This window comes from Sander vitreus, chromosome 23, assembly GCF_031162955.1.
Source record: "Sander vitreus isolate 19-12246 chromosome 23, sanVit1, whole genome shotgun sequence".
Taxonomy (NCBI): Eukaryota; Metazoa; Chordata; class Actinopteri; order Perciformes; family Percidae; genus Sander; species Sander vitreus.
In genome coordinates, this window is record NC_135877.1 from 2,684,033 (window position 1) to 2,710,568 (window position 26,536).

General features: G+C 42.9%; 1 protein-coding gene across 1 annotated transcript in view; it reads left to right on the forward strand.

Moving 5' to 3' along the window:
- The window catches only part of efcab6 (EF-hand calcium binding domain 6), a 67,727-nt gene that overhangs the window by 31,119 nt on the left and 10,072 nt on the right, over nt 1–26,536 (forward strand). Inside the window, exons 7-23 of the mRNA XM_078242830.1 lie at nt 513–646; nt 1,054–1,202; nt 1,363–1,464; nt 2,517–2,607; nt 5,245–5,493; nt 5,642–5,766; nt 9,235–9,372; nt 10,301–10,514; nt 11,717–11,831; nt 13,082–13,209; nt 15,100–15,329; nt 16,265–16,328; nt 16,404–16,522; nt 17,144–17,314; nt 21,273–21,428; nt 24,599–24,809; nt 24,893–25,087. Coding sequence (XP_078098956.1) covers nt 513–646; nt 1,054–1,202; nt 1,363–1,464; nt 2,517–2,607; nt 5,245–5,493; nt 5,642–5,766; nt 9,235–9,372; nt 10,301–10,514; nt 11,717–11,831; nt 13,082–13,209; nt 15,100–15,329; nt 16,265–16,328; nt 16,404–16,522; nt 17,144–17,314; nt 21,273–21,428; nt 24,599–24,809; nt 24,893–25,087 — 2,591 coding nt within the window. The remainder of the gene's footprint in view (nt 1–512; nt 647–1,053; nt 1,203–1,362; nt 1,465–2,516; nt 2,608–5,244; nt 5,494–5,641; nt 5,767–9,234; nt 9,373–10,300; nt 10,515–11,716; nt 11,832–13,081; nt 13,210–15,099; nt 15,330–16,264; nt 16,329–16,403; nt 16,523–17,143; nt 17,315–21,272; nt 21,429–24,598; nt 24,810–24,892; nt 25,088–26,536) is intronic.

Sequence of the window (26,536 nt, forward strand, 5' to 3'; positions counted from 1 at the left end):
GGACATCCGGCCGAAAAGAGGGACGGAACTTCCGGCGACAACGGAGCATTCCCAGAAGCGGAACGTTGTGGATATAGACTAGTGGCAATGTGGTCAAAGTTGAAATAAGGGTAATCGCTTTCTCAGAGTTGTCTTCCCCGCTCTCCCCATAGGAAAACAAACCGCGGATCATGTGTAGGCAGCTTAAGGGGAAACATAGAGCCTGAAAATAGAAATGTATCCGACATTTTACGCAAAATCACAAATGTCAACCTCAGGTTGGTGCGAGAGAAAAAGTTAGTGGATCAACCAAGTCATTAGAATTCATTCTCTTCTCACCATGGGTATCTGTACCAAATTTCAATAGTTTTTGAGAAAGTTTAGTGTGGCCCAAAGTGGTGACACTGCCATTATGCTCTACGGAGCCACTGGCATGGCCAACAACCTACACATGATTAAAATGAAACCATCTTGAACACGTTTGTGAAGTAAACACTGGAATCCCGAGTCAATGTAAAGATTCTGTTTTATAGAAATGTGCAGCCGAGGCACAACGCCACCTGAGAAAGTTAAACAGAGGAAGCAGAGGGCGGAATCTCTTTCCAGTCTACACGATGCTCCATCAGCCCTGCGTCTCAGGAAGCTGCAGATTCTCTTCTACGACAAGGTACTGCACAGACTTGTCTGAATGACTTTGTTTGTTTGCGTGTCACCATCTGGCCTTCTCCCCTGCATTATTGCTTAAAGACGCAGGGCTAAATTGGCTCTAAGTGGCATGTCAGGATTCAAACGGCAGAGGGAACACTTCTAATTAAAATGTTTGCCCAGAAAAATCAGTTCCTGAGTTAGTGTGTTAATCACGGCTAATTTGCGGGAAAGGCGGCAGAGTCGCGGATGGCTTTTCTGTCTCATCCTAGAGCCGCACTGGGATGCTCTCCATGGCAACCAAAACCAGATATGACTCATTTCCTGTCTTTATTAAGGAGAGAGAAAGAAAAAAAAACAAAGCAAGAGAGAGGTCTGTCTCTAAAATATGAATGTTTGTACATATTTGTGTGTTCTTCTGCCTATCAGATGTGCATGAACTCTACCCCCGTGTGGCAAGCGCTGCAGGCCTTTGACACCACCAACTCTGGTCTGGTAAAACAGGATGTCCTCAGGGCCATTCTCAGCAGCTTTATATTTCCCATGAGCCCTCACTCCTTCCAGAAGCTGACCAACCAGTAGGGACAGCTATATTTTATTAATTTATTTAACTTTTTACTAACCTACTCTGCCTCAACAACCTCCCTGCCCTTTACTCTTTAAATCTTAAAATCCCGCTATCATCTATTCTGTGTAATATATTTTTCATGGAGTTTGGAAATTTGTGTGTATTTGCAGTTATGGTGTGAGAGCAACAGGGCCAGTGCGGTGGAAACACTTCTTGGGCCACTTCATGAGCCCGGTCAGAGACGAGGGCGACCCAGATCTTCACACCGACAGGTCAGTTTTACAATGACAGCTTGAGCCCTTTGTAAAAAAACGACGGAACCTACACATGTGGTGAGGTCAAAGCAGAACTGTCGCATAAGTTTGGGCCAGCTGTGCGACCACCTCTGGGGGCCTCGCGCCTGGTACAAATATGGCGGCTATTATTTCTGCTTATACCATGGCCATGGCGTCCCAGAATTTCCGTCGTTTGCTTGGCTAAGCAACATCTAACTAAACAGAAAGGGGTTCACAAGGGTGGCCTCAGGGTTTTAAAATCCAATGTTTTAAAACTGAGAGAGAAAGAGAGGTATATAAATGAAGAATTGTTTGCTAGACAACATTATTAAAACTTTCCAGTGGAGATAACATTACAGTGTCTGTGTCAGAGACACAGACATTGCGCCCTCGCTGTCGATCTCCCTCACACTTTCTTACCTGTGACTTCTCCACATCTATTTATTTTCTGCGTGAGTTTGGTTGCAATTTCTTCTTCAGTCCTCCTTCCATTTCCCTGAAGCTCTCCCCCCCCCCATCTCAAAAGTCCTCTGTTTCCGCCTCCTCATTGTTAGCTGACATTTGAAATTAAATTCTCACTGAGATGCTATCAGATGGATTTTACACCCACCTACCACCCCAACCCTGCATTAGCACTTAATATTGACCCTAACCCTAACAATGCAGAATTCTACAGTACATGAATGTAAATCTGAGGGATATCGGGCACAGGGGCGGTTCTACATTGAATTACACCCAGGGCGAGACCCCCTTCGAGAACATAGAGATCTCTTAAGGTCCTGGTGCTGGCAGATTTACATTTCAAGTTGGTGATCGTGTATGGGTGGCAGTGTTCAAGACCACCTAAACCGAGACCAAGTTATTACCAAGACCGAGACGAGACCGAGACTTTGAGGGGTTGAGACCGAGAAGAGACCGAGACTTTGAGGGGTTGAGACCGAGACGAGACCGAGACTTTGAGGGGTTGAGACCGAGACGAGACCAAGGTCTTTGGAATCGACGTCCACATATGCCATGCTTCTGATTTGAACATCTATCTCCTCTCCCAGGGCTTTGGAGCAGCCTGTCCTAGAAGAAGACACCTTGGATGTCCAGGACATTCACCCTCTACTGAAAGAGATTCCCCACCTGCTGGACACGGTAGGAGTCAGTACGGGGGAAGCACATCATAGACTTTAATGAAGTGATGAATCTCCTACTTGTACAAAAGACGCACTAAAACGCTGTCAAACCTCTCCCTTGTTTGCACAGCCCTTCGGTTGTAACAGACGAGAGGGAAGTGGTTGTGAATGTGACGAGACACAAGGGAGTAATCGCAGCAGATTGCTAAGAGACAAAGGCACACGCTCAGGTGTATGCTTTAAATATAAATGACGGACAGCTTTACAGAGGAGCCAATCATCATCCACAGCTTTTTTTGATGGCCATAAACATGATTAGATGATTGCATATGGCCACTGGTTAGCCACTCTGTCACTAGCCATATGTTCGTCTGACAGCCGTCCCCTTCAACACGCCTCCGCATCCGGTTCTGCCTCTTTAATTTCAAATCAGTCTACTTCAGCTGGATGAAACTTTGGAGTTTGACTAAACTTTAGGGGAAGGGGGGTTGAATTTTCCATTAATTCACAGTTATGTTTGATGTTGCTGCCGCCACTCACAAAACAACGGTTGGCTTCCAAGTTTGAGGTGTGTGTGTGTGTGTGTGTGTGTGTGTGTGTGTGTGTGTGTGTGTGTGTGTGTGTGCGTGAAGCCTCTCCCAGATATGAATCACACATCTATCTGCCAAAATCTCCTCCTTTAAAAAAAAAAAAAAAAAAAATCCATCCATCAACTGTTTTAATAATCTATTCAACGGGTGGGGAGATCAAACAAAAGTGTCCTCACACCGCCAGCCAATAATGAGGTTTTTCACTCAGGCAGGTTGTAAGCCAACTATGGTTTTTAGACTCTCTCTGGGGAAGCATTCAAGAGCTCGGAAAACTCGCTATGATTCACCGTGTAACATAGACGTCAGATGGACGCGCTATTGTGCCATTTAGTAGTAGTACTATCATAATATTACAGTGCTTATAAGGTATTGTGTATCATAACCATAAGAAGGAGTGAACACAACACCATTAAAATATATATATATGTATACTGTTAATGTAATCCAATATAATAGCCCTTTAATATAAGTGTTTGGATTGGATGTTATCTCATTCCTCTGGAGAGTATTACTTGTAGATCTTTTTCTTTTTAATAACTAATCTATCTTATCTAAATTGTACAATCTTTACATAATTTAAAAAAAAAAATCTGATACATTTTAAATGTGTTTTGTTAATGCTCTTTTGTGCCGCATACAAATTGCAAAACTGTTTTGGTGCCATTGTCAAAAATAATTAGCCGCGTAACCCCTTGAGTACACAGTTTAAGGTGGAACCTCAGGATAAAGTTATTTCAGAGTTCCATCAAAGAAAAGAAAGCGAACAGGCAATGGAGCTAACTAGCAAGTAGCTACTAGCAGTGACATGTAGACAAATGTCAAAACAAGAAGTAGAAGTACACCCTTAAATCAGCATTTCAATGTTGATTTCAGAATTCGAGGGTCAACGTTATGAATGGCGCTTAGAAGCTTCACACTGTTCGGCACAGCTCTAATGGTAACGTTGACTGTTTTGACTGAAAACAAGAATCATGCATCAGATATATTGCTGTGCATTGTTATTGCTTGCTGCCATGCGCTTAAAGGTCCAGTGTGTAGCGTGTTTAGTTGTTCATTATCAAAATCTGTGTTGCCTGTTCCCAGACTTGTCCTTTTTCATGACTATTAACCACCACCATCATTTCCAAGTATTCCTTTTGGCTTGACATTGTACATTTGCGTTCACATGAACTGGGGTAGACGCTCCATATTCATGCTCCATCTTGAAATACGTTAGCCGGTAAGGGACATACAGGACATACTGCTCCTCCTTTTGCGTTTTCGCTGTCACATGATAAACTCACAGGTGCTGCTAATGCTGCTAATGGGTATCGTAGCTTCCCGGCCCCGGCAGGTTTGAAGAAGGAAACATGGAGGACCACACGTATTCAAAATCCATATTTCAGGAACAGGAGTCTTCTTCTTCTTCACCCAGAAAAAGAAAAAGGAGATTGAAAAAAGCAAGAGACCGGCGTCATCAGAAAAAAAGAGTGAACGTTGGAGCTGCCTTCCAAAGATGGAAAGACCTGATGAAGAGACGCCGAACGGCTACCGTAGCTGTAATACGTACTTTGAACTGCGTGGTGAGAGAGTTGATTGCGATATATGATCTCAACGCTAGATGGGAGGAATTCCCACACACTGGACCTTTAAAGATTCTTTCTCATTCTAAAAAGTAGACTTCCCCTTGCAAGGAATCGATTCCCCCTCGAGTAATTCATGCGATCCCTTGATTGGACTTCTCTACTGATGATTTTTTTTTTTTTTTTTAATGCAACAGATTTTTGAAAACAACACAGTTATACTAATTGTTTGATAATGATGGCTTTAATACCCTTCCAAGTGTTGGAAATACTTAAACAGTCAGTCATATTTGGAATAAATTAACAGGACTGCCCAGATTAACTTTTCCCTCTGTGTCCTCTACTCTATGACATGGGGGATCAGTTTTTTACTTGGGTCCTACATTTGTCCTAACTACGCTGCCCATGATGATACCTCTCCCTGCTATGATATCTGCCCCTGTTATGTCCCTGTGAAACTATACAATTTGAAAAAGAATGCTCCCATAGCTTTTTTCTTTCCAGAAGGAGGCAGGTTGGATCAACAGGGCAGACCTGCGACATTTGCTGGAGAGACCAGGTGGGACCCAGCCCCAGACCCGCTCACAGGTCACAGAGCTGCCCAATGCACTGGACCCAGAACACACCGGGGTCATCCAGCCGGCCGGCCAGGAGAGGCTCAACCCCAGCATCACCTCTGCTCCACCACCACCACCCTCCCCTGCAAACACTGCTGAGACCCTGGGTGTCCCTGAGGAAACTGAAGACACTGCTGTATGCTTATTTAACCTTTTGCTAGTGCGTGTGTGTGTGTGTGTTAGGGCTGCACAATATATATATATATATGTTTTTTTTTTTTAATCAACATCGCAATATCTATATTAAGGTGGAGAGTTCACTGCTGGACAAGCTGTGTGAGCAGCTCAGTTCCATGCTGGCAGCTCTGAAGCTGTGTGACCCTCAGCACACTGGATACGTCACCCAGGAAGAACTGAAGAAGGTCTTAAGCTGCTATAGCATGCCCATCTCAGACACACACTTCAACAAGTAAGAGACACACACACACACACACACACACACACACAATGCAGTAATCAAAAAAAAGTATTCAGAAATACATCAAAAGCAACGTTGTGACCTCGAGAAGAAGAAAGAGGGCTGACATGTAAACATGACACATTTCCAGCAACTTTCCAGCATGTATGCATGTCTGTAAAGCTCACTAATTAGCGTGCTGTTTTTGATTTGATTAAACAGAACATAAGTTACTGCAAAAAGCTATTCTTCGCCTAGAAATGGTTAGTACATCAAATCAGAATATCTCGGTTCATGTCCAGGCTTAACAACCAAGATACCAGGTTTTAATTAATAAACTTCAGAGATGTTTAACAGCAAAACCCCAAAAAAAAAATCCCAAAATGTCAAAATATTTTCCAAGATACTGGAGATTTACAGCAGCTCGGGGACCGTCACTGCCGTCATTGTGACCCTCGTGTTGTCTTCCATTCCACCGTGTACTTGTCGTCCTGAAAGTCAACACTTTTTCTCACGTTTTCGTCTCTTTTATCGACACTTTTGTCTCTTTTTTCAATGTTGTTGGCTCTTTTTTTGACGTTTAACGCTTCTTTTCAATACCATGTCTAAACACCACTAACACCAACTTATCAGTTTTACACTAATTGTTGGAAGTCATGGTCAGTACACCTCATTGATAGGAAATTATACCTAATTCTGTAGTTGAAAATGTAGAAACTCCTGTTAAAGGAAGGATAATTACAGAAGGAGAAATGTCAATGTCTGTTTTTTTGACATTTTAAAAAACGGGTCTAATTTGACCCGAAGACAACACAATAACGCGGAGCTTTGCAATCACTCTGCATCGCTAAGCTCAGCTCAGCGGCTTCAGGTTGCTCTGCTACTTGTCATCATGAACTGGCCCGCAGTTCAGACAAAGAAGGAGGGAGAGCACACAAAAAGGAGATGTGAACAATCGGTAACATCAGTAGTGCAGGTGAGTGCTGCAGGGAGTGGAAAATAGTGTATGGAGATGTTGCATGCTAAAAGAAAATACAAAACCAGGCAAACAAACCACCCAGAAGACCATGGGGGGAGCTGAGAGAGAGAGAGTGAGACTGAACTGGCCAGCTTTATAGTCTTGCCACTAATGACCTGCACTCTGCCAGCCCACTTCCTGCAGAGGAAGGAGAAAACAAGGGTGCTTCCCAGGTTCTTAAATTGCATCCCTGGATTTTCCACTTGCCTCTGTTCCTCGTGTCTTAGTCTCTCCCACCGAGGAAGCACAGGAGAGACACGAGGGAAATCATGGGAGGAGAGGGAAACGAGGAAGTAGGCTCGTTCGAGGTGAGCCAGGCCTGCGCAGAATCGCTCACCGGCGATCGCCGCCCAACGCATGCCGGTTAGATTGGTGTCCGACTTGATCCCCACTTGCTCTGACGTCATGCACACGTGGGCAACGATAACCTCACGAGATCGAGGGGGCCGCAGGTTTGAGACGCAGGCGCCGCAGTTGCTCTCCACCGACTGCAAGACCCAGGCGGATCCAGGGCATGCTGGGAAACGCCTGGCTCTCAGCTGATCTAACACCTCGATTGGTTCAGAATCGACTCAACATGATGATGTTTCACATAAACTTTTTATTGATTTTGATTTGGAGGGATTTTAATTGCTGCGTGTCTGATTTAAGGTTTATTCTGTACAGAACACATGTTGTGTGGGTGATGGTGACGTTTAGAAGTCAGAGAGACTACATCTGTTCAGATTAATGATCATCTACAGTCTGTTGTTTATTGACATCTGCAACAGTTCGTATTAATAGAAACAACTGGAGACTATGTACAAGCCGATATATGGATCTGATAATATTTTATTAAATCGGAATCGGACCTAACAGAATGTGAGTGTTTCTGTGACCTCCTGTTCAGACTGAAGGCTGCTGGAAACGGCTCTGAACTTTCCGACTTGACCGCAGCTTTTTGTCACCGCCCACTGCTGCTGCCGCCGCCTGCTCTCGTACACTATACAGACGAGGCGCAGTTCATCTCGAACGAGCCTATTGTGTTTTTTGTGGGACGAGACGTCCTTTCCTCTGAAGCGTCACGTGAATTCGTCGGCCGTATGGGCGAAGCGAGCAACAGCTTTCAGCTGCACGGCTTCCAGGAAGGCTGCTCTCAGTTTCCTCGCTCATAGCACATCGGTGATCCCTCCTCCATGCTCGCTCCTCGGGGCAGAAATAAGAGCTTTGAGACGGCCTTCACGAAGGGGAATAGTACAACTTCCAGTTCAGCCGAGGACCGAGGACTCATCAAATGAGGACAGTGAGATCCAGCCCAAGAGGGGCCGTCGAGACTTCTGTTTTTGTAGCCAATCACAGTGCAACCTGGAACAAAATGCCATATTATATTTGAAATTCAAGTTGCAACGGAATATGATTCTGATTCTTTAGCTGCAAACAGCTGCACCTAGGTCAGGCAAGAACCAACGGGAATCGGTGTCCTGTCACGGTCTGTCAGGAATGGCTTGGACCCAAATGCAGTTTAGATGATTTATTAAACAAAAATGAAGTACATACCAAAAGTGTCCAGAAAGCAACAGGCAAAGACTAATTCCAGAACAAACAGAACAGGATCTCAAAAAACCGGAACTCAGAGACGAAAGGTAGACTCCAGACACGAACACACTCACAGTAGCAGACTACACGGCAAACAGAATGAACAGCAACAGAAACATAATACTCCCACACCAGACAAAGACAACACAGATACTAAATACACAAGTAAACAAGGACTAACAAGAAACAGGTGACACAACAGGTGAAACAAATCAGGGCAGAACAATAAAACAGGCGGGAAAACAAAAGACAGGAAGTAAACTAGATAGGACAAGGGAGACAAGACAGACTTCAAAATAAAACAGGAAACAGAACATCACATTCATGACATGTCCTTTAAGTCCGGGACATTAATTACATGCACCTGCCTCGTTGAACTGATTAATGAGTCCCTGCTGGCCTGTTAGTGTTTTCATTAAGTAGTTTGAATGACTACAGGATGTGTCTCACTTTGACTTTCAGTTCCAGAATCTCTGACCAGGCTGTGTTTGCTCTAAAGGATCAAGATCTCCTGCTAAATCGGGCTGTAACGTATACCCCGTAGCGCAGAGGCCGCCACACACAGTAACACACTTGGTTTACAGCGATGTCTTGGAATTGTTGTGGGAAGATAAGCATATGGCCATTTACTTTGACTCATAAATATTTTTTTAATCCTCCGTGTCCTCCTTGGCTACTGGCAACTGCGTGGAGGAGGGGTGGGGGAAGGCTTGTATCAGGTGGACGCGCTGACAGTTTTGTTCTCATTACTTAGAATTCCTCATGGGGGCGACAGAAGCATGCATGGGATGTTTGACTGCTATGTGATACATCTAAGACCTGCTCAGTTTGGTGTTGAGTTTGGGGTTTTCTCAGCTCACTCTCAAACATTCTCTTTGTGTTTCCAGGCTCTGTGAGACCTCCAGCTCTAGACCTGGCAGTTCATCCAAGTTGGTTTATTACCCTGGCTTTCTCCGAAACCTGGGAGTACCACTAACGGATGAAACACACACATCCTCATCCCACGGGAAGAGTTACCATGAGAGGTGAGCATGGGGAGAGACATACAGAGTACGTGGCTCGGACCTGTGCTGTAATGGCTGTTGTCCTACTGTATCAAATACAGCAACATTGCATTAACTCTTGTGTCTTAAGTAGTCAGACACACATCCGATTGCCCCTCAACTCCCAAATTGAAAACCACCCGTCAACCATTGGTGACTCTGTGGAGTTCACGTTATATTCACTGGTTATCTTTAGTGCCTAGGATTATGTTTAATTACTCCCGTTTGACATACGTAGCTTGACATTCTTGGTCATTTACAAAGGTCTGATACAGTGTGTCACCCCACCTCCAGAAGTTCTTTGAGACATATATCTGCCATTAGGTATTGAGTGTGTTTCCACCTGAAAATAAGCAGGATTAGTTTGGCATCTAGACACATTATTTCCACGTTTTAAGATTTTTGAGTGTAATCTCAGTGTAAGATTACACTCAGACTTTCAGACAAACTGTGGTGTGTCGTGCATGTTGCACGACACACTCAGACTAGACAGACTTTCCTGCAGAGAAAATGTCAGTTGCCTTCCTCTAACCTGAACCCCTTAACCTGATAGGGTTAATCTGACCCCCTAATCCATCAAACCTTTGATTGGTCCCTACATATGAATTCATTTTTGGTTCTTGAAGGGTTGAAGTACAGACGTCATGCCAATTGGTCAATACATAGTTCTTCAATTGTCTTATTTATTGTAAGAATTACTTTTCACATTTGAAGATGCATTGTTGCATTTATTTTAGATTGGAATACAGCATGAATTGCTCTGGTTTCACTTTTTACTTGGAACTGGGTTTAACTCCAACTTTATTGGTGACTTGGAGTTGTGCAAACAGACTCCTGACTGCACCCCTGGCTACGCCATCTTTTATTATAGTCCCATTCTTTACTGAGCTCTAACCAATTTGCCCTACAGGCTATGCACATCGCCTCAGTCGCCCCTGCAGTCAGTCAGCGGACAGCGGCCTCCCTCCAGCCCTGAAGTCAGTTCGGACACCTGCAACATCCTGGACATTGTTTTCCAGAGGATGAGAGTAAGGTTAGAGCAACGCCAAAGCAGCCTGACCGACCGCATCCAGGCCATCACCCACAGCTCTGATGGGACGCTGTCAGAGACAGATGTACGGAAGGTGAGTGGGGAACAAATACAAGCTACATGACTATCTTAAAAGCAGACATACTAAACCCTGCCAATCTCCACATGGATGTGTACATTGTAGATATTGTAGATATATTTGCAGAGTCTGATCGATTCATCAATGTTGGCCTATTACAGACATATCGGTATGTATCCGTATCGGCATCTATTTTGTCCGATATGTGCCCATATGACAACCTATCCATATAATGCAGAAAACAGCACTTGGGGTGATTTGGAAATTGTGTCATTACGTAGTAGTCTTTATTTAAATGGTCGGCAATTGACTGATACTGAACATACAGTAGTGATGTTTATTTAGCCATTTATTACCTCCGCCAAGTAGGGTATGTTTTTGGTTCAGTTTGTCGGTTTGTTTGTTGTGACGGAAAGTACTTGCCTGATTTTCATGAAACCTGTTGGAAGGGCGTATCATGGGCCAAGGACGAACCCATTCAAGGAGCGGATCTGAATCACAGGGCAGATACACAAATCATTTTCACTTTCTTTAACATTGCGAGATAGGGTGTTTGTGCTGCATTCATGTGGTGTTGGAATAATTACAGAAATGTGTTCCCGACTGGGAAGATTCACACTGCGTGAACATTGTGAGATAGAGCATGCCTCGGTGAACGTCTGCCCTTCTAGTTTTATTTGTATTTATTCTTTATTTTTTTTCAGTGTTCATTTCTAGAATTGGTTGAATGTAATACATTGTATGTATAATAATGTTAAATATTCTTTAATAAAGTTATCTGTCTAAGAAAGCAGCCTTCTGAGTACCTTTGAATAGTCATATAGGTGCAATTTTCTTTTTTTATTCTGTAGAATAACAGAGTTATAACCGAGCAGTGTGATGTGTGTAGAGGTCTGTGTTGTTATATTGTAGCACTGAGCGGCCGTGCGTTATGCACCTGCTGATCGGCAAGCCATGCTTGTGGTATGCATTTCAGTTGTAACAATCATTCCAAACCTATTTATCCTATTTACTTATTTAGAACATTTTACACTCAAAACAAAACAAAAACTCACCTCCCCCTCCCGTCCCTACAACCTGTTCAATTGAATAGTTATTCATTCCTTACTCACTGTAACTTCTATTCTTGTATTTGTATATTTTTCTCTTTTAGCCTGAAGCACAGTGCAGTGCAGCAGACAGTCAACTTGTCCTGCTTTCTCTTCTTTTACCCCTAGATACTAGAGGACAGCTGGGTCATCTTGGACGATAAGAATTTCCACAAGTTGACTCAACAGCTGGGCTTCAGGGATGGACGGATCGAGCGCTCGTTGTTCCTGGTGAAGTACGAGGGTGAGACAGAAGGACGGCAGCCAAAACATCTTGACCAGCGGCGTCAGCAATCCTATCAGTTCTGCATGGCAGGGTTTTCATTGCTTAAATAGAGATTTTTAAAATCCCTTCCTACTCCCCACCACGCTCCTGTCCCCCTCCACTCCATCTCGCCTTGCATCCCAACTCCTACCCACCCACCGTGATCAAACATAAGCCCCCCTGCTTCCTGTAAAATGATGTCTTTCTTAGCACATGAGCCATTGGAGAAATCATCCTGGATTATAAATAGAGTATAGAGAAACCTCTCCGTCTCTCAAGTAGCAGAGCGGGGAAGCACAGATTCAGAATCACACTCATTTTTGCTTGTTTGGGCTAATTATATGCTTTGGAAGCAGAAAACAGAGCAGCGGGGCATCGCTCTAATTTGTATCCTCTTAAAAAAAAGAAAAAGAAACACACTAGAAAGAATAACAAATAGAAGAAAAAATAGAATCATCAAACAAAGCCAGGACCTAAAGTTAGTCATGTTTGCAAGGCATACATATCAAGTTTCCTGAATTTAGAATACAAGTGTGCGTCTAATTAAATATGAATTAGGTCAGGCAGTTAAATGCCCAGTGCGCTTTAAGACATGAAGGGCGTTCTGTGGAGTGTGGAAAAACACTAGTGATTCCCAAAATGGAACAAAAATTCCAATTTGTTGGGTATAATACCCTCACAAAGACTAGGAATTTAAGAGCCAGTTAATTATGGGGCAACATTTTATCGGAATACAGCATAACAGCATAGAAAATCTGCTTACAAGTATAGGAAATAAAACATCCCAGTCATTATTTCACTTGTTTTCATTTAAAAAAAATGTATATCCGAATACAATACACATTATCTATAAGCTGAGTCTGCCACTTTAAAAAAAAAAAAAGAAAAAAATTCCAGTGGTTCCATGGTATCAGAAGTTTGAAAAATTACCATGGAAACATTATTTGGTCATGTGACAAGTGCTGGGAAGATTGGCAGAACAGGCAGCCAAGTGACAGTACTCTGATCCAATGGAAATCCCAGTTGTCAGATTGACAGCACTCTAGCCCAAAGGATGGGGAAGGGCACAAATCACATTTCAGGGGGGGGGGAGGGGGGGGGTGGTGCCACCCCATGCCCCCGTTTCTTGCCCCGCCCCTGAGAACAATAACTAAATCCCCCATCGATTAAAAGGCCAAATATCAAAACATCTGTGATTTAATATCTGTTTTTCCCCGTGGTTTCTGTAGGGGCCACAGGCAGCGACGGGCAGCAGCGCTCTGGGGGTCATGGTGATGAAGATGAGGTCGCCCCCTTGCTTACTTCAGCTGAGCAGTGCCTGGCTGTCATGAAGACCAGCATCAAGATCATCCATGGGGTGAGCAAGATGTTCACAGGACGTCTTTCAGACCAGCTGCTAATTAGCAATGCATTCAGCTGCTATTTTAATTAATAAAAAAAAGACTGATGTGAATGGCTGCTTTTTCCTTGAAATAAAAGATTTAATTATAGCAAAAGCCATTTTGGCACTATCTATGGGCATTTTATGCCACAAGATACGTTAATGGGAACTGAAGGAGCGAGAGATGCTGTGTGGAATGTCTCCAAACAGGAACTTCTTTTACAAAGTGTTTTGAATATTTACATTTTAACAAAGTCTCAAAGTAGATGATAAATGGTCTAAAAATGAGTTGGGACTCATAGAGAAACAGGGCCAAGCTCTTCCTTTTTTTCTGAATCCTTCGAAAACATACGGCCAACTAGAAAGGAGGAGAATAAGGAAGCCGGTAGAAGCTAAACAAAAGTAATAAGAACACGTCTATATGAAGCCATTGTGAAGGTTTTAACAAAGAGACGTTTTCGAGAGCGACCTTCCTGCATTCTCGCTATAGACGTGTCGCACAGCAGCAACTACAGTATCGGAGAGCAATGGCAACTCCCGCAGAGATTAGAGCGCTGGTATGTACAGCACACAAGGCAGCAGAGGGGATGGCGTGCAGGTTTGCACAAATCACGGTGAGCACTTCACACTGTAATCAGATTCATGAGCTGCTCCAATGACACCCTGGAACTTGTTACTGGTAAAAGTCCAGTTTCGGCTACCACCAACAGCGCTATGGAGCTGTTCTTTTTGTCCCTGTTTTTGCTGTTTTATCCGTTAAGTACGGGTGGGTGAGGCGATACACAATCCTGCCAATGGTTTCACTCTATTCCAGTGATCTACAGGTGGTGGTAACATGCCGAGATATGCAGCAATACACCAACAAAGCCAGGGAATAATTATAACATCACCATGAGCATTAGCTTGGTGGCTAGCATGAGCCACTTGTCATGTAGTAGTAAACTGGATCGAAATTGAAAAATAGCAATACATTAAGTCTCTACTGCATTACTGTGTTGCAAAATAGCATGCAATTATAAAACGAAATGATGCTGTGTTACCGTTACTGAGTATATTTTGTGACATTGTATGATTTGCTCTCTGACATATCTGGATTTGACCGTGTTTTCCCAGAAATTAGAGCAACTACAGTGGATGAAGGTTATCTCACGCTATTGACAGGCAACCATATGCATATGGGCCATTAGCTTTAAGAAAATGACAGATTTCCCTGAGTTTGAACATTTGTTGGAAACATTTTGGATAATATAAGTACACAACTCAACAAAATAATTGTTTTTAGACATTTTAATGAGGAAATGTTACATATTATACATTTAAGGGTTACTGCCATCAGGTAGAAGGTACCGCAGTATAACTGCCCTCTCCTCTAGAATGGGGAAGAGCTTCTTCCCTCAGTCAGACTGTTGAACAACAAAACACGATGCACATTTTTCACACTGAACTGAAATGCACTCCTGCACTTTTTTATTCTGCTGCTAAATTCTATATACTCTACCTCCACCTCACGGTGACTCTAACTTATAACAATCCGTGCTCTGTTAGTCTACTTATGACCTGTCTTTTGTTGTCTGTTGTCTGTCCTGTCCCTTGTCTGTCTTAAATGCTCTACTTTAAGTAGCAATTGCACTTAATGTATAATCTATAATGTTTGTGCACTAAATGTCGTTTTTATATGTTTTAAATGTGTGACACCACTTGATCCATGGTGAAACGTTGTTTCGTCTCACTATATACAGTGTAAATGGTCGAAATGACAATAAAACCCACTTGACTTGACGGCCTCGTCTTGACTTGACTTGACTTTCTTGGAATGAAAACTCTTAAGCATGTCTCTGTTCTGAAAACCCAATCTCCTCCCACCAGGACAACCTGACAGCGTTCCGACTGATGGACAGGAAACGTAAAGGCGTGGTCGACTGCAGTGACTTCAAAGGGCTGTACAGCAGCTTGGGATTTTCCTGCAGGGAGGCAGAGTACCAGCGGATGCTTGATCTGATGGGCCTGCATCCCGGGGGCAACCTCAACTACGCCGAATTTGTCCACGTTGTTGAAAACAATGGCAAACGCAAACAAGGGACACAAACGGCGCGTGTGTGAGTCTGATATGGTTATTATTACTGATGCTTGGACATTTTGAGGAAAGTTGGTGTGCTTCTACTGTACTGTATGGAGCGAATATTCTAACCTTAATATTTCCACTATGAACAGACCCCTGATTGAGAGAGTCACAGAATATAAATACCTTGGCGTCTGGATTGACGAAAAGCTCTCCGTGTGTACAGACTAAGGCAAAAATTGGCTATTTCTACAGAAACAAAAGCATCTTTCCCATGTTTTGTAGGAAAAGGGTTGTTGAGGCAGTTTATTATGTCTGTCTTGGACTAAGGCGATGTGATTTATAGACATGCATCATCTTCAACTCTCTAGTCTCTGGAGTCTATCACTCCGCCTTGAGATTCATAACCCGTCATGTCTATGGTACACATCATTATATTTTATATGAAAGTATACTCACTGGTATCTCTATCTATAAGGCTCTTATTGGAAAACTGCCATCTTACCTTCCAGAACTTCTCTGTTACTCAGAGGGACATTATCAGACTCGCTCTGCTGACTGGCTTTAACTTCATGTTCCCCGAGCTCGGTCTAAAACTTGGAAGAACTGCTTTTAGTTTCAGTGCACCCGACTCCTGGACCAAATTACAGCACTGTCTTAAAATCAACTCCATTGTGTCTCTTGGGACAGTTTAGAAATCTGGTTTTAAACCTGCAAACTTCATGTAACTGCTTTACATAATTGCATTGTGTTTTGCGTCCCTATTATCCTAATGTATGTATCGCATCATTTTCCAACGGCGGAGGTTTTATTGTCTCTCTATATTTCTTAAGATTGTACTTTCTGTGTTGTTGTTCTGTTTTTGTCTTTGTAATCTGACTCGATGACATTGAAAATGAGGGCCGCCCCTCAATGATCTCTCGAGGATAAATCGAGGTTGAATGAATGTTTGTTCTCTGTCTCTCCTGACAGACAAGAGCAGCTCCATGAACTCCTGGCCTGTGAAGCTCGCTGCAAGTGGGGAGACATGTCTAAGGTCAGTAAAACACAGAAATAAATTGATTATTTGCACGATGCAACGATCTGGACCTGTTCCTCTCTTTCCCGTCAGGTGCTGTGCCAGTTTGACACAGACGGCCAGGGTTGGATCCATAAAAAGAGCTTGAGGGGACTCCTTTTCACCTATGCCCTCCCCATGAGTCCCGAAGAGTTCGACCAGCTCTGGTCGAGGTAAGAGATACCCAGCTGAGGCATCACAATCATTACATCATACAGTGCAGGGCCAGACTGATCTCAAGAAGTGGTTTATGTATGACACGCCAATTCGTATGCCATTTTGGCGTGTTATCAAGACGCATAATCGCTTTTTAGCGTGTGAATCAACGCCGTTTGGCCTCCATTGACTTACATTACCTTGCGATTGCGTGTCAATTTACGCCGTAGCGAGTAGTATGAAAGGCCAAAATTCCGCGTAGGGAGGTTGGTCGGGGGGGAGGATGGGTCAAACAACACAGGACTTTCACCCAGGAGACCGGGGATCGTGTCCCGCGTCTTCTTTTCCTAAACCCAACCCCGTTCGCCGTGATGCTAATTCCTCGAGCCATCTTTCCTGCTCCACCTCCCAAATCGTCACGTGACAGCAAGCTACCATGACGTATGTCCTCATTGTCAATACGGCGTAGAGATAGGTCAAAAGGCAACGTGCTGTATACGGTAGACATAACACGTGGATGGGTCAAAATGCGTACAGATAACACGCCACTTGGATTTAGAAAGTGGCGAAGTCATGATGTCACGTTGGCAGGGCTCTTGTCTGTGCCAGCCACAGTTTGTTTTACTTCATTTTGACAGGTATGACCCAGAGCGCCGGGGCTGTGTGGCAGTTTGTGACTTCCTGGAAAAGCTGGGGTTTCATCACGAAGGGGATCTCGGTCCTCGGAGCCAGAAGCTCAACCAAGCTGTTGCCCAACAGAACGCTGACAGACCAGTGTCCTCTGACGCTGCATCTCTCCAGTGCATTGAGTAAGCAAAGAAGGATACTGTGGGCAATTTTAGATTACCCATCGATCAATTCTCTGGCATTCATCCAGGTCAGCAGTGGCAGCAGGCTAAGTAAGGTAGCCCAGCTATTCCTTCTCCTCAGCCCACATCCTTTTCCCAGGCCAGATGGTATATGCAATCCCTCTAGCATGCTTTGGGTCTGCGCCGTTGTCTCTTCTTACAGTTGCACTCGCCTGGAATGCATCCACAGGGAGGCATCCCAATCAGATACCCAGCCACCTAAACAGACTCCTTGCGATATGAAGAGCAGCAGTTCTACCCTGAGCTTCTTCTGGATGTCTGAGCTTCTTACCCTATCTCTAAGGATAATAATAGACGTTATGTCACGACCCTCGTTGTCTGATACCGACGCACAAGGCACTCACGTGCACTCACATGAATGAATGAAGACATTTATTTCAGACATATCAAAAATAAACAAAACAAAACATCAACGAAATGTACAAATAAGTTAACAAACAAGCAAAACGTTCAATAAACCATAAGAAACCTTAACCGATATAGACATGTCTGAAAAGCAGTAGGAAGAAGTATACACTTATTTAATCCTACCCATTTTCCATAGCTCAGTAATGAATTATTATTGGTTTTATTTAGTTTTTATTTTTTCAATATAACTTCCCTTTTTGACCCTTAGTACTGTGGAACGCTCCCATCTAACGATATACAACTTGGTGTTTTGAACGTACAATCCATATACAGATATATATCAACATTCATACATACACGCGCATGCACACACATGTACATACATACACATTTACATACATACACTTCACACTAATATATTTACATACACTCACACATACATACTGTATAATATAATAACCCTAATATATTTGACCACATTTCTCTAACTTATAAGTAAATTATTACCACATTTATATCTTATTTATATTCATCACATATATTATTATATATATATATATATATATATATAAAACAAACATACACATACCTCAATGAACACACATTGCAATTGTTAAAGCCCTCCTTCTTCCCTATATCTTTTCTATTTTTTTGAACTGGATTGTGTTTGGACATTGCTTTAGTTCTGTGCTCAGACCATTCCACAATTTCACATCACTGATTGTAATGCATTGACTTTTTATAGTCGTGCGAACAGCTAGAGCCTTGAAATTAAACTTATCCCTTAAATTATAACCCCCCTCCCCCTCTCTCTATCAAAACATGCACATGCGGCCGGAAACAAAGAACCGAGAAGCAGAATACAACACACAGAGGGAGTGTGACTTCATTCTCTGCTCAGGACGCCATTACTCTACTATAACTTCATATAGAAAATGGTTGTTTGCTGCTATAATAATGTTTGGAATGTCGAGAACAGAAGCTTCAAGAGGCAGGTGTCATGTTGGCTGGAAGGTGAGAGGGTGGTCAATGTTGTCATAAACTGGCTCCTGAAAAGGAGGAACTCCTTGCAAGAGATTTACCTACTTGAAACAAACAGTTTGTTAAACTAAGGTTAACACTAACAAGCCAATGGTGTGGGTGGATCAGTAATGAAAGCAGTGCGTAGATGTGTGTCATGTCATGTGTGTTGTAGAGGTGTTAGAGGTGCAAAACCAAGAGCACATAATCATCGGCGTGGGAAGTGCTGCTTTTTCTGTGGGCCTATTGTTTAACTGCAATGGAAATTAGAAATACATACATAATATTGTTAATGTTTTTTCACATCTGTGACACTATGTGTCCTTGTTATGTACTCCTGCCTCTGTGCAGTATGTTTGTATAATATTCAATTCCTCTGGTTGGGACAGCAACTTGAAAAAAGCAGAGTAGGGCTGTATGCCCATTGCTTTAAGTCTTTAATAGTCTATATCCACCACGTTCTACTTCCGAGATTGCCGCCGGAAATTCCGCTGGATGTTCCTCAATAAGGCATTATGTCCGTTACCTTGGGCTTTTTTTTTTTTGTGTTGGCATTTTAAACTCCGGAGGATTTGTGAGGACTATGGTTAACTGCTCCTCAGATCTCTGCAGGGTAAATCCAGACAGCTAGCTAGACTATCTGTCCAATCTGAGTACCGACTGTATTCTGTACGACTAAAACTACTTTTGAACGTACACATGTTCCACCAAAACAAGTTCCTTCCCGCGGCTATTTTGCAGAAGTGCCGTTGCTCCGTGCGGTGCTTAGCTCCGCCCAAGACTATTGTGATTGGTTTAAAGAAATGCCAATAAACCAGAGCACGTTTTTTCTCCCATCCAGGAATGCTGTGGACTAGCCAGACCCTCTTCCGCAGCGCTGTGGAGGAAGGTCTGGCAATGCGAGACTAGGTCTTTAATTACTGTAACCTGGTTAAGTGGTTAAGTCCAAACCATATCATTTATTCCTACCCTCTAGTACAACCCACAGGAGCGTTTCATAAATCTCCGCCCCTAGCAGTGGCAGGAAATATGACATTTTATCTGAAGCAGAGAAGGTTAACGGACGCAATTTTGAACACGTCTTTAAAGTTGTGAAACGGTCGCTGTTTGGTTATGTTTAGGCACAAAAACAAATCGGTTATGATTAGGCATTAAAACTACTTGGTTAAGTTTAGAAAGAAAGATTTTGGTTTGGGTTCAAATCAGACGTTACTTTACTTCGGTTAAGCACGTGATGCTGAATGTGACGTTCATTTACTTTTATTTTCAAACAGAAGTTGAACCCTGCTCTTCCATGGTATGGTCCTGTGTTAGTTTGACCCATCCACCACTGATCAAATAATTGAGTTTAAGTTGGCTTTTCTATATCTGCTCTTCACAAAACATTCGCCATTGCCTGTTAATTCAGCAGTTGTAAGAATTAAAATGATTGAACTGATACATGTACTGTTAATGCAGTTTTTGATAACTGAGTTAGAGATGATTTCTTTAGATCTGCGCATTGCATAAGCCTACATCATGGGTATGCAATGGCCGGGTTTATCAAATATTCATGTGTTTTGACCTTTCGGCTTTCCGCCTTGTGTGAGGTTATTTGGCTGGTCTGTACGTCATTGTAACTCTGTAATTCTCCATTCATCAGTGAAGTGAATGAGCTACACTGCACATTGGAGTCCCTCTTATCAGTGACAAACTGAGAGTGGCAGCTGTCTCATATGATATATATCACTCCCTCTTCCTCTCCTTGCAGTTCCCATGCGTTCGTTCTGTGTTCTTGACTGTCTAGACATACAGCATGTGGGTGTTCCAGGTTTTCTGTCTGTTGTAGTGCAAAACGTTCTGAAATGAGTGTCAAATGCTGTTAATGACTATTAAGTATAAATGATCCTCGCCATTTAAATGAATGCAAAAAACATGAATGTTGCGCAGCATTTAGTATGAAAAATGTGATTTATACTTGATGTACCTGAAACATACACAACATAACATGATAAAATGCATGCAGCCATAGCCATGCTGGTTTTAATGTTGAACATAAACATTTCCTCAATGACTCAATGACAGGATATATGCCCTAAAAACAACAGAGATCATATTTATAGGTTGATATGTACAGATTTTAGTTTTCTGAACAAGCTTTGCTCTGGAGTGTCAGTACAATTTACAAATATTATGCTGTAATATGAGCGTGGCTACTCTCCTGAATGAGCTCCGTACCCCAGGGGATTTGGATAAACAAACATTTAAGCACATGCTGTGATTATTATTAAGCCCATAAAAAAAATCTATTGTTCTTAATGAATATTGTGAATGCAATGCAACAAGGCTTATTACAGTTTTGTACCAGTACATTTTCAGAATCTGCATTAAACTTTCCAAATGTTTATGTTCTCATATTTGTTTTCTGATGATGTGAGTAAGCCAAGCATATTTTTCATTACGCTGTCTGTCTGAACAGAAATACTTGAGTGACGCTATGGAAGATTAGCAGCACAGGTTATAACACAAGCTCTTGTTGTGCTGTCCACAGACAGATTGTGCAGGACAACTACAAGGGGTTGAGCGACTCCCTGACTCACCTGGAAACGAGTAGAGATGGCACAGTGACAGTGGAGGAGCTGCTGAGCCTGTTACAAACCTACAGCTGCTCTGTCCGGAGAGAGCAGCTTGTAAATCACCTGCGCAGGTCAACTCCATCCTTTACTTTTCCCCGTAGAGACATACATTAAAGTAGTGGGCACAACTGGAGACACGTGCAAAACTCCACAGTCTGCACAGCAGCAGTTCATGTGGACCAAACTGTTTGTTTTTCATTGCTCGAACTAGGGCTGGGCAATATATTGATATTATATCAATATCGTGATATGAGACTGGATATCGTCTTAGATTTTGGATAATGTAAAGTGTTATCTGTCGCTGGTTTTTATGGCTGGATCACAGTAAAGTGATGTAATTTTTTTGAATTTACCAGACTGTCCTAGCTTTTCTATTATTTGCCTTTACCCATTTAGTTATTATATACACATTAATGATGATTATTGATCAAAAATCTTTCTCAAATTTTTTTGTAAGCACCAATTGTCAACCCTACAATATCGCCGCAATATCGATATTGAGGTATTTGGTCAACAATATCGTGATATTAAGGCTGGGTCATGACCGAAAGAACAAGATCCAGGGTACAAGCGGCCAAAATGGGTTTCCTCAGGAGGGTAGCTGGCATCTCCCTTAGAGATAGGGTGAGAAGCTCAGTTATCCGTGAGGAGCTCTGAGTAGAGCCGCTGCTCCTTTGCGTCGAAAGGAGCTAGTTGAGGTGGTTCGGGCATCTGGTAAGGATGCCCCCTGGGCGCCTCCCTAGGGAGGTGTTCCAGGCACGTCCAGCTGGGAGGAGGCCTCTGGGAAGACCCAGGACTAGGTGGAGGGATTATATCTCTAACCTGGCCTGGGAACGCCTCGGGATCCCCCAGTTGGAGCTGGTTAATGTGGCCCGGGAAAGGGAAGTTTGGGGTCCCCTGCTGGAGCTGCTACCCCCGCGACCCGATACCGGATAAGCGGACGAAGATGGATGGATGGATGGATATCGTGATATTAGATTTCTTCCATATCGCCCAGCTCTAGCTTGAACACAGTTTTCAAAACACACGTATCCCATGACTTTAACCTCAACCTGCTCACTGTGATGTGAACTGTTTAGCTGAGGTGACTGTTGGTAGTGCAGACTGTGGTTAGAGTTTTGCACATGTGGATTCAGTTGTAACCACTGTCGTTTAGCAATCGAAAAAAAAAACTGGAAACTGTAAATACAATCTTACCAAAGGCCCAATGAAAAACATAGAATCGGGCCTGTGTATTTATTGGTATGCAGATAATCATTTGAAGCGGCACCATACAGATTATCATTTTCTTTATCATTTTCACCATCTTAGTTAATCTTTAGACACCCACCATATACGCATGTTTATCTTCTTTTTTTTTTTTTTGTGGGGGAGTGCAGCTCAGAACAATCTGTCAAGTTGTTCTATTCATACATCTGTAATTAGCATAGTGTTTTAGTTAGGCGCCTATTAAAATGTTGAAGGTTTGTTAGATTGTATAAGGGGTTAGAACATTATGATTGAAGTATATGATGGCCACTGTCATGCTCACTTACGTATATCTCATAATTTGTTGCAGCAATTTTGGGGTTGATATCATTTGTTACACAGATTTGGTGGTGAATTGAACCATTTTTTTGGAGAAAAACATTGTCAAAAACCCTTCAAAATACCACATTACTGTAAGACACCAAAACCTCGAGGAACACCATGGGATGGATGGAATGGATGGAATGGATGGAATGGATGGATGGAAGGAAGGAAGGATGGATGGAAGGAAGGATGGAAGGAAGGATGGATGGATGGAATGGATGGATGGAATGGATGGATGGAATGAATGGATGGATGGATGGATGGAAAGAATGGATGGAATGGATGGATGGAATGGATGGATGGATGGAAAGAATGGATGGAAAGAATGGATGGATGGATGGATGGATGGAATGGATGGATGGATGGATTTGGTTTCAACAACTTTTGACATTTGTAGATTGGATGGCGAGCACTTCTGTTCTGAGAACTGCTCCGAAGTCCCCTTATTGTCACTATAACTAGGAAAGTCATAGATATAATGACTAAATAACTAAATAAATAAGTTATATAATAACTAGATGTGTGTTTTTCAAATGTTCTAATGAAGGATTTGTGCAATTGAGAAATATAATTTTCTCTTTCACTTATGTTGTTATAATAATATATATAAATATATACAATCAGATATATAAAAAATGTAACAAGAGAAGAGAGCAACAATAATATAAAATATTAAGAATAATATGCAAATAAAATACAGAATAAATATTCTAAATAGCACAAATCCTTCATCACACAAATGTGAAGAGACACTAAAGAGAATCTAATTATTACACTATAGCACTAAGAACAGAAAACCCAAACTAAAACTAAAACCTGACCTCTCTGGCCTTCCTTGATGCAAAATCATCAATGATGTCATCGTATGAAATCTGCTCCCCTATTGAGTGACTGATACTGACGGAAAGGCCAGTGAGCCATTCCTGGGACATGGTTGACCTCAGGTACGACTTGATCAACTTTAGCTTTGAAAAGCTCCTCTCTGCTGGAGCCACAGTGACTGGCAGAGTAAGGGCAATCCTGAGAGCAGTCCAAAAGTTGGGGTAGATCTCCGATAGATCCCCCGTTCCCCCCCCCCTTGTCCGGACCGTTCCATTTGGGAGACCAAGCAACATAGGCGCCGATTTATGTTTTCCTCTGTGGGTGCGCACGCCCTTTAAAAAAAAAAAAGTAGTCAGACACGAACACACACGCCTATCAACTCGATAATAAAGCCGTAAAGTCTTTCAACTCAGGATAGGATTGAGATGACAAGTTTAACTGACACATAACCGCGATCAGCTTCGTGGGCTCTCGATGTTAGCGGAGCACCAATGGTATCGACGCCTATGCCCAGCAACCCGTTTGACCCAGAGGTGAACTGTCCCCCGCTCCCCCCCCCCCTTTCCCCTTGTCACACAGCTTCTCTGTGCAGTGTGCACGGCACCTTCTCAGCAAGCAGGGGCGCCAATTTGCCAATTCCCCACATGGTGAATTGATAGATAATACAGTAGAAACGCTTCGAGGATATTTTTTATATTACACTACTGCCTGTGTGTAATGTGTGTGACTAACAACGAGTGAAACATGTTTAATTTCCATTATTAACAAAGTATGTTAAATAAAAAAAAAAAATCTGCACTTCTGCAATCATTCATTGTGAAACCAACATGTTTGTGTGTCTCTATAGGCTTGAGGTTCCCATGGATGATAACGGTGAGAGGCTATCTTACATGGACTTCCTGTCTGAGTTTGACCCTAAAGCAGAGAAGAAGTGTGAGCGTCCTCCTGCTTCCCCTGATGCTGTATGCCAGATAGAGTCTTTGGACAGCCTCAGTCCAGGCCTGGCTCTGGCTAGGATGCGAGAACTAGTAACTGCGTCAGCACCTCATCTGTATAAGGTGAAGCTTACAACATGCTTCATTTTGCTTTGTCATCGGTTTCTCAGCTGATCACTTTTCGTGCGTCTCTTTCTGTCCTCCAGGCATTCTTGGCCTTTGACCAGAGTGGGACAGGGACAGTCAAAGCTCTGGAATTTCGCCAGGTGCTGGAGAACTTTTGTGCCCGTCTGTCAGACAAACAGTACAGATACATGCTGACCCAACTGCAGCTGGACCGTGAGAACTGCACTGTTAACTGGAAGGATTTCCTCAACAAGTTTCAGTCACACAGCCCACTGGTAAGAGAAGCTGTTTCCGGAGATACTTAAGGGAAATATGCTTTTTCACTTCCGATGATGCTAACATGGGGAACATGGTCACCAATTTTTCCCGCTTAGCATCTGCATGTTCACATTGTCATTATCCTTGTTTCATCACACATTTTGATGTGCATTTTAAAGTCTCGCATTAGAAAAGCTGGATGGAAATGGCAAAATACGATAAAACGTCCTCAATTGCGTACATTTTTTTTTTACACTCGCTTGAAGTGGTTGATGCTCTAAATGGGATATGGAAACGCCTTTGCCAAATAAGTTCTGGTGTAGCCAACATTTAACTCACAGGACTGACAGCTGTTTCCGCTGTCTGCATCTTCCCGGATATTCCCATAACGTGTCTTCATCTCCGGACAGCTCAATTGAACCAAATTCCTAAAGACCTCTCTCCATTTGTCTCTCGTAGATGGGTTAGATGGCCAAGGCGACTTGTTTTGTTTCCGGTTAGCTACGGTAGCATAATGAGGGTCCGTACATGTAAACCGAAGCATTGAGAACTTTGTAAGTGTACAGACAGTTTATTAAAAAGATAGATTATAAAGACATTACCGTTCACGTATACAGACAGGCGCCATCTTGGGAAAACAGTCACGACCAGTCGAACGGCAAACGTCCTGCTCGAGCTATGTTACTGGTTACTGGTTGCATGGCGTTCGTGGTTCGACTGGTCATGACTGTTTTCCCAAGATGGCGCCTGGCTTTATACGCAAAGGTAATGTCATCTTTTTAATAAACTGTCTGTACACTTACAAAGTTCTAAATGCTTCGGTTTACATGTAGGGACCCTCATTATTCTACCGTGGAAGTGTGGTGCTATTTTGAGCCTTGTTAGTGGTATAAAATAGCGATGTCTTTTTACTTTACCAGTGCCCCGAAAGCCTAGCGTGAAGCTAATCAGCGATTCGTGCTAGCTTGTTTCAAGCCAGAGACACATTCGATTAGCATGAAAACATATCCCAGAGAACGGTCGACTCGGTACACGTATTATTAACCCCTAGGTTCATTTTGCGCCGGAATTGTCCTTTAATGTGGACACGGGATGCATTCCCGTTCTCACTGCTATGAGAGTGTGGACACATGGCTTAGACCACCTCCAAATGTGGTTTTAAAGATCGGCTCTCAGTGCGTCCTCAAAGCGTCCTGAGAGTGTTTTCACCTGTACTTAGAGCTGTCCACTTGTGATCCAATCACTCAGATCGGAGGTGGAAACAGGGTCTTAGTCTTGTTATGCTAAGCTAGGCTAATCACATCCTGACTCCAGCTTTGTACTCAACACAGACATGGCAGTGAGATTCGTTTTCTCATCTTACCCTTAGTACGTTTTCACACCTGTAGTTTGTTTGCTTTGGCCGCAGTCTGTCTGTGTGAGACAAACATTGAAGCTGCTACAGTACTGATCCGCCGCATCGCAGA